The sequence below is a fragment of the Anopheles marshallii genome, chromosome 3 (genome assembly GCF_943734725.1).
Source record: "Anopheles marshallii chromosome 3, idAnoMarsDA_429_01, whole genome shotgun sequence".
Taxonomy (NCBI): Eukaryota; Metazoa; Arthropoda; class Insecta; order Diptera; family Culicidae; genus Anopheles; species Anopheles marshallii.
In genome coordinates, this window is record NC_071327.1 from 12,186,478 (window position 1) to 12,195,504 (window position 9,027).

General features: G+C 46.0%; 3 protein-coding genes across 3 annotated transcripts; 1 reads left to right on the forward strand and 2 right to left on the reverse strand.

Moving 5' to 3' along the window:
- Positions 1-389: 389 nt before the first annotated feature.
- On the reverse strand, positions 390-1,952 carry LOC128712078 (casein kinase I). The gene has a single exon (XM_053806974.1). The coding sequence runs from the start codon at positions 1,950-1,952 to the stop codon at positions 390-392; it is 1,563 nt and encodes a 520-aa protein (XP_053662949.1).
- A 5,332-nt stretch (positions 1,953-7,284) lies between these two features.
- On the forward strand, positions 7,285-7,802 carry LOC128713522 (putative oligosaccharyltransferase complex subunit CG9662). The gene is made up of 2 exons (XM_053808383.1): positions 7,285-7,423; positions 7,492-7,802. The coding sequence occupies exons 1-2, from the start codon at positions 7,285-7,287 to the stop codon at positions 7,800-7,802; spliced, it is 450 nt and encodes a 149-aa protein (XP_053664358.1).
- A 183-nt stretch (positions 7,803-7,985) lies between these two features.
- On the reverse strand, positions 7,986-8,827 carry LOC128711496 (calcium and integrin-binding protein 1-like). The gene is made up of 5 exons (XM_053806372.1): positions 8,742-8,827; positions 8,418-8,665; positions 8,237-8,346; positions 8,081-8,172; positions 7,986-8,007 (listed from the first exon to the last, which is right to left on the reverse strand). The coding sequence occupies exons 1-5, from the start codon at positions 8,825-8,827 to the stop codon at positions 7,986-7,988; spliced, it is 558 nt and encodes a 185-aa protein (XP_053662347.1).
- Positions 8,828-9,027: the final 200 nt, after the last annotated feature.

Here is a 9,027-nt window from a genome sequence, read left to right on the forward strand (position 1 = left end):
AGAATCTATCTACTGGTTTCCTTGTCCTTTTACTAGAGATCGGCGCTTGGTTCGTCTAAAGTTCAATACTACAGCATTCGAACTAAAGCAAGAGGATGATTTTGGTCTGTCTTAGTTTTCATCAAGAAATAGCCCTTTTTGCGGCAGGATGGTTACGTTGCTTTGGAATATTACATCAATATACATGTGTGGCGAAAGAAATCTTTTGTGTGTGCAAAGAAATTACAAAATACGGGTGGCTCCGCAAACAAACATGGAAAGCATTATGCGCATAAACCCCTAACTCATATAAGACAGTGCGTCGCGTGTGTTTGCGTGTGTGTGTGTGTACGCGTGACCAGCAAAGGACACGCAGCGAAGGAAGAAACTGATTAAAGAAAAATTTAATATTATTCCGCATTTCTTGAGTCCAAATTTTGTCCCCGCAGACGAATCGACGAACGGCGCTCGGGTGTTTCGTGCCGGGAAAAGGAAGCTGCCACCACCGTCGCATCCACGCTCGGATCATTGCCACCGACGCCACTGTTGTTATTAATGTTGTTACTGTGCGCCGCCGGTTGGCCACCGATCGTTTGCGGTCCGCCGCCCATCACCATTCCGCCACCACCGGACTGCTGCTGTTGTTGCTGCTGCTGAACGCTTCCTCCTGCACCGCCCGGCGGTTGCCCTTTCTGCAGCTCCGTCCGTATGAAATGCTGCAGCAGGTGGCGTGTCTGTGGTGACATTTCCTTATTCTTATCGGCCGCAGCGGCCGCCGCAACGGCAACGGCCGTCGCTGCATTGTTTCCGACCACGCCGGATGTTGCGTGACTGCTTACGATCGCGGTACCACCTCCGACGCTGCTACTGTTGTTGGCGTTGTTGGCATTTCCGACACTACCTGCCACTACCACTCCGACACCGCTGGCACCTTTGGACGGTGTCGTTACTGAGGTGGTGTTGGTGATTTGCTTCTGCTGTTGCTGCTGTTGTTGTTGCTGTTGCTGCTGCTGCTCGTTCTGGGTGGCACTCGGTGTCCGGCTTTGCCCACGCTTCATGCTCGTGAATGCGTTCAGATTGGGCCTCCCGAACTTAAGCATATTCCAATCAAACACGTAATCGTACACGAAACCCTGTCGGTGGAACAGCGTTCGGAATAGCTTGCGTAGATAGCAGTAGTCAGGCCGCTGAATAAAGTCCATATGGCGACAGTACGCGAGGTACAGGCTGAACTCACGCGGAAACCCTTTACACAGCTCCTCGACCGGCGTAGATAGCTTCTTCTCGGAGATCCGCTCGTACTTTTGGCGCTTGTTGGCCGCTTTCAGACCCTGCCACGGGAGCGTACCGAGGTTGAAGTACATCAGCACGTACCCGAGCGATTCGAGATCATCTCTGCGCGACTGCTCGATGCCCAAGTGTGTGTTGATCGATGCGTACCGGGCCGTCCCGGTTAGATTTTTATTTTCCCGGTACGGTATGTGGGACATACTGCGCGAATCCTTATACTTTTTCGCCAGCCCAAAATCGATGATGTACACCAGGTTGCCCTTCTTGCCCAGTCCCATCAAAAAGTTGTCCGGCTTGATGTCACGGTGTATGAAGCTGCGCGAGTGTATAAAGTCGATGCGCGAAATCATCTGGTCGGCAAGCAGCAGCACTGTCTTGAGCGAGAAGCGGCGCGAACAAAAGTTGAACAAATCTTCGAGCGATGGTCCGAGCAGTTCCATCACCATCACGTTGTAGTCGCCCTCCGAGCCACACCACTTGATCGTCGGGATGCCAACCGCACCTTGGAGCATTTTGTAAAACTTGCTCTCGATGTGTAGCTGCGGATGTTTTGTTTTGATGCATTCCAGCTTGATGGCGACCTCCTCCCCGGTGGAGATGTTCGTACCGAGGTAGATGTCGCCGAACGATCCGGAACCGATTTTCCGCCCGAGCCGATACTTGTTACCCACACGCAGTTCCATCGTGCTGAAATTTTGTGTCTGTGTAGCGCTGAACGTTTAATGTGTCCTCCTGTATTTTCTGTACGTAGCTGCAGTTTTACTGTGGTGCTTGAGCTTAAAAGCGCTGTTCCTTCGATGATGCTTTTCTCCGTTTTGCGTGCAGGGGTTACTTTTTCCTTTCCTGCCAGCCTCCTCCTTCTTCCACTTGCTGTTGGTTTCTCCGGAGCGGATCCTTCTGATCTGTCGTTTGTTTCACAGACAAGATGGACGGTTCACGCCTGTATGCCAAAGACATAGCAGTTGTTGCAAACGCGATGATGTACCAAAAAGAAAGAGAAACGAACAAGTTAGTGAAATGTCATGTGCTACTATGTTGCTAAAGAACATTACATAAAAAAAAACAAAAAAGTTGGTGATTGTAAAATCTTTATCGACAATATGGCGGCATAGAGCGTAATATTTGTATGTTTAAATTTATAAAAAAAATGTATAGATCCTTCCCAATACTGCTATTTACTACATGCGCGGAGTTTCACGTCGGGTGTAGAATATTAATACGATTTGTTACACTATTCAAACGCTTACACAGCCACCACAGGTGATTAGTTCCTTGTGAATGGTCGTACGTACACATTTGCAACATGCATCGGCATTTACATCGTCGACACGTGTAGAATATCATCTCTTTCAAGACAGAGCGGCAACATCACCACCAGCATCGTTAGTTTTTCTTCGCCTTGAGAAGTAACATTTGCGACACGAGAATCGAATGATACACTGCTATACTCCCACCGTGCTTGGTCTCGCAGCATCGAGAGCCAGCAGATGTTGGTTACTTTGTGCACCAAGACTGCACTTCTACTCCTCTCTCCCAACCCGCTGCACTATTTATCCTCCCACCCCACCCACGGGGCCTTACTGTTCCAACTCGTGCGAGATTTCATTTGTCCTCCTTCTGAATGCTTTGGCATGTGCTCTTTTTGTGCAGCCAGGCTGATGGTGGGTTGAATTAAAATCGTCTGCATTTTCTCGAGCGTCACCCCACCACAAACAACGGGTGCACAGTAGCATCGGAGACGAAACAATAACACAACGCGCTCGGCGGGGTCAGAAGTGTTGTATCTCAAGGAAACGCAGCCACATTTCACACACTGTGGCATTGGGAGTCGCAATCGTCGACTGTTTGTGTGTGTTTGCTCATATGTTGCAACAAATCATAAAGGAAATATGCAAAAGTATGTACACACGCGTGAAGAATTGTGCGAACTGGACTAATCGCTACAATTGGATGGTTTTTGTTCTCGCCAGGAACTTCATACTGTATTTGTGTTATTGTAACAAAGTGTGTCTGCAGTCAGTCCCAATGTTTCTGGGTTTTGACCAATCAGCATTGGGTATTTCAAGTCCCAGACAGTCACCCTCAAAGAACTCCAGATAACCGGAAATATGGTATCTGATGAAATCCAGAATGAAATGTTGTTATATCCAATAAAAAATGTTGATTTCCATCCAGATGTTTGATGACTTCCACCTTTTAAGACATAATTTCGCTAAGAATTGACCATCAGCTTGTTGTAAATTCTCGCTTCCAGGCCTCGTTATGTACCGATATATTATGAAAACTTTAAAGACGACACAACCTTGTATCGGTACCATTCGAGATAAAGTTTCATCCATGCTTCGGAGGAAGATAACCTTCTCAAAACTGACGTATGAATCATTCGAGAGGAAGATACTCAGACGCACTATTGGGTTCTTGATGTAGATAGAAGATCTGTCAGCTGATAGATTTTAAATAAACTTCTTCTACAGCAGACACACCAAGAACGCAACAAAGTGTTTGGTGTAGGACAATTGATAAGTAAGTAAACATAGGATCAATTCTTCGTCGATTCTACTTGCTATCTGTTAGATAAACGTACACCGCTGAATATAGCCATATTTCATTTCCACTTATCTCCCACAATCACCACACGATTTGTTTCGCATCCACTTTACCAGGGCTGAAGGCTGACAACCATGACGAGTAAAACGAAGGCACAGAGATTACACGAAAAGAGTGTTAAGAATGACGACGAATCAATAAAGTGCGCTATTCCGCTTGCTGGCATGACACAGGAGAAAAAGAGCCCACAAACGGGAAGCAAATCTGGCCAGTGCCAGTTGTTCGGTTACGGTTCAGAAGAAGCAATTGATATGCCATTTCTGCTTCACAGCACCTCTCCTTCCTTTCGCTGTGTTTCGGTATCATCGCAACCGTCTGTAAGTAACCTAAAGACCATTCTCATCACAGAGACTGGACACCGACAACTGTGTGATTTGTTTTTCCCTGGCAAAAAACCAGCAGCTTCGTGCAGAAACTTGGTCAAACTTGGTGCCTTACCGTTTCACCATCAGGCAGGTTGGGCTTCCTTTTGTGTGGTGGAAAAATTAAAACGGTGTGCTGGAAAATGCAAACCAAAAAAAAGACACATTCCATGAAACACACTAACACGGGGGGAGCTTGGGGTGGTATGGATTTCAAAGTATAAAACGGGGGGGGAGGACTAGGTTTCGCAGTTGCTGGACGAGAACTGAAGATGATGTCGGACAAGTGCAGTGTATGGCAAAGGCACCAACCAACCAACATCATCCCCATCGTTGCGGAGATCCCACCAGAAGTACTTCTTCTCTACGTTGTTCCGGGATTTCATGCGTGATTCATAGCCCCTTTTCCGGGAAGCGGTTCGGAGAGTTGGTGGCTCCTTTGATATTACATCGTCATTTCGGTTCGTTCGCTTTTATCACACAATTGGCACAAGCACGAAACGACGACAAAATTGTCCTACCTTTTACCTTTTTTGCCACACACACTCGCGACGGACATCAATTGCCTTACGTCGAGAACGGTTTAGCATTTTTCAACACGCATAACGCAACCACCACAAAGCGAAGAATTGCACTAGTTGGAATTTTGTTTGACTGTCATTTTGTTCGTTCCTATCATTTAGATGCGCGTTGTTAGGGCCAAAGAATTAGGTACCCCTGCTGCCCTGTCGGTTCCACCTGTTCCCGTACCAACAGTAGGTGGAGATATCTACAAAATCACGTTCACATTGCGTTTTGTTTCACCTTAGCAACCTTTTTTCTAACCAGTATTTTAGGCGTACCGAGATATGGTTCCTTTTTACCAACCTACTGTCACCAGCAGCAGCATGTCCGACACACAGGGTTGGCCACCATCTTTTCCTTTTTGGAGGAGCCACGCACAAGAAACACACACCGAACAAAAAATAAAGGCAAATAGAAGAACCCAAAAAATCCGGGGCGAAAACGTGCGCTCAGCACTGATGACTGCTGTTGTGTTGGGGTCAGTTCTTGCGTTTGGCTACCTGGCGCTGGTTCTCTTCGCTTCCTTCGTATTTCCACCTATGCTCGCACACATATCCGCGCACACACTCTCGCGCGCCCAGGGTTATGATGTGTGAACGTATGCGTTTGTGTGCGTCGCTACGCTTGTCGTTCCTCTTTCCGCATAGCAGACACGGTGCTATGGTTGCTTCCTTTTCACACCAGGTCTTTTTTCTTGTTCGTCCAGTTTACGTACGCACACCAACGCACACATAAGTGCACGCACTGGTCTTCGACGACATTCGATGACAGCTATAGCTGGTGGTAACGAAATATCCTTGGCAACACTGCAATATGCTCACGATCTACGATCGGTGCAGGCAGCACTGCTTAACTAGAGAATTTGCGTGTTTGCGGGTGTATGTGTCGGTGTGTACACGATTGTATAAACCAGCTTCAGTTTCTGACCTAGTGCCCACACGCACACCACACCAACGCTAGGTTCTATTGCTGATTGCGTATTTCACACCACATTATCGCTCGAGCACACCAACACTAATGCACCACCACGTCTTCGCTACGTAAATGCTCCAGGCCCGAGAACTTCCTTTGTTGTGTCAAAAAACACTCCTTCCCACACGCACCCCTTGTACCCGCTGTACACCCACTTTTCCGGGACAAACTCTGGCACATACGCATGCACTTTCGTAACTAGCTTTAAACGATCCACACCATTAAAGCCTCATTATACTGACCACCACCGAAAATTGTTTCCATGATGATGGCGGACGGCGAACGTATGTAATGCGGCGCTTGTATGTATGGGTGTGTGTGCTATTGCTGCTGTACGTCGAAAACCCACCACTAATGATGGCTGCTGCTACTGCGTTTGCTAACTTCGCTCGTCGAGTCTAGTAACCCTTGGTGAAGGACTTTTCATGGCGCCTGTCGATGACGGCGATGACAGACGTCGCTTAAATTAACGTCCCATGGAGTGAAGAATCTACTACACTTGTTCATATACTACACCGTTTGCCTCGCAATCCTCCACTTCTCAACCCCTTCACAGATCACACATTCCCGTACAGAGACAAAAAACTACTTGACGAAAAAGAAGGAAAAATAAAACTCACGTTAGACTACCGATTCGAGATGGTAGCATCGAGTTGGCCGACTCCGGAGTCCATAGGACACACGATTACAGGGTGCGGGACACGCTGTGGTCGCGCGCGCGTGTGCAACCAGAGGGACCACACCACCAGGAAAGAAAAACGTGGAAAATGAACACTGTTCAGTGACGATGGTGATGACTGGCGCCCGGGGTCATCGAATCCGTTCCCGTGGTCCGCGCGGCGAGGTCGGAAAAAACTAAGGAAGCCTTTGAAAAACGCGATTTTCGAGAAAAACTACGAAACGAAACACGACCTACGCACACAACACGGTGGATGTGTTTTTGCTCTTGCTCCCTTTTGGCTGGCCGTGCTCTCACTGCCTGCGAATTAAACGTCTACAGAAAGGCCTCGACTATGCGATACACGAGCTCTATCGCAGCACACGGTTACACTGAACATACCAACACACACGCGAAAGCATGCACGTACACACTTGCAAAGCAACGAAATGCTGAATTGCTGTGTCCCATGTAACAATTTTCAGAAATATGAAATTTTGATGGGAAAATAATTAAATCGTCAGCCTGAATGTCTAAAAATGAAAGTATTCCAACTATTTACTTTAAATCTTACTAGCAAACGTGTTAAGAATACAAAATACTTCCCATTACATCAGTTTTCTATGTGATTTTTTTTCTACGAGATTTCGTCCCCAGTTTTGTGCAATTTTTATGTGAAAACATTATTTGCACAATGATCCGTGTAATTGCATCTTAATGGTGGCACGTCATTCTGTTCTCAAAATGTGTTGACACTAATGACAGTATCGAAGGAAGGGGGTGTGTAAAATACTTGCCGTATCAACAACTCAGCACCGTGAATTGCACAGGGGAGATAGTTTTCAATAAATAATGGAAGCTCTTTACAGTTTGCCGTTCTTTCTCTTCGAAGTGCCGAATTTAAAGCTCAAGCGGCCCTCATGGCTCCAACAGCCCTCCGCAATGACGGTGTTTTCGTTTGTATTGCTTTCGTACTTTCTGGTCACCGGAGGTTTGTGTCGGCTTGCAGGGTTCTTCGTAGCATTTTGCATCCAATTGATGGTGTTTCTTGTTTTACAGGCATCATTTATGACGTGATCGTTGAACCACCGAGTGTAGGATCGACGACTGATGAGCATGGACATTCGCGACCGGTAGCGTTTATGCCGTACCGGGTGAACGGTCAGTACATCATGGAAGGACTTGCCAGTAGCTTCCTGTTCACGATCGGCGGTCTCGGGTTCATCATAATGGATCAAACACACACACCAGGCAAGCCGAAACTGAACAAAATCCTGCTCATTGCCATGGGCTTCATCTTTATCGTCGTGTCGTTCATTACAACGTGGATTTTCATGCGAATGAAGCTACCAGGCTACCTTCAGCCCTAGGAGCGTCAGGTCGCTCCGACTCATAGGCGTGTAAGGAAACTTCTATTCAAAACAATACAAATATAATTTTATTATGAAATTGTGCGTTTACATTTACTTAAATTACATCACGAGTTGGACTATATGATCGTTAGTAATACATTCGAAAGTTTTTGAGTTACATAGGTAGAAGACTGTTGCATGTTATAGTCGTATACGGAAAGAGCTGTAAGATAACCAGAAGCAACAATGTACGAGAGGGTGTAAATCAAATCACAAAGAAAGCGTCGCACACTTACTTGATGAAATCAGAGGATTTATCGATAATATGTTCGAATTCCGCAAACGACAATGCTCCATCATCGTCTAAATCGGCTTCTTCAAGGATGTTCTAGAATGTAATCAGTTTGATTAGTTCTCTGTGGCGGGCACCCTATTTACATTGCATCACTTACATTGATGAGTTGTTCGATGTCGTTGTCCCCGAGATCAGAATTGTAATCTACCAGTCGTTTAATGACTTGCTTTAGATCATTCCTACCTATCATGTCATCACCGTCGAAATCTAAAAGGGAAGAAACATATTTCTTCAGTCAACACTCTTCCTCTACAACGCTTCGTTCTCACAACCCTTACCATAGATTCGAAAGGCGTGTTCTGCTTTCACAGATTTTGGGGCAGCATCGGAAAACACAGACATCATGTCGAGAAAGTCTTCGAACGTTATATCTCCATCGTTGCTGGAGCTAAACACTTTGCATATCCTATCCCCGAAGGGATTGGCCTTCAGTTCCGGATACTCAAGGACTTTGCTCATCGACAGTTTCGCATTCTTGTTGTGGCCCACCTTTTCAGGGGCGAGATTCTTGAATTTCTTGTGGGCACTGAAAAGAGCAGAGAAGAATAGAAATGTTGCAAATGGAAAGATTTAGTTTCTTTCATTGAGGGGACGGGACGTACTACAAGATTTCTTTCTTTGTAAAGTATGTTAAATCTTCATAATCCTGAAGCTCGTCCTCACTGAACTGACTCTTCACTTGACCCATTACAAAGCTTTACAGGTTTGAGGGTCAAAACTATAGTCAAATTAATGTGGGCTACAATTTGCACAACCAGAAATTATTATTCAGTAAAATTTCCACAAAGAGAAAATATTTGTGTTTATTAAAATGACAAACAAAAGGCCAGGGAAGAGCAATCTTTTGACAGCTGTACACAAGTGTGTTTATAATCTTGATTTTAGCTC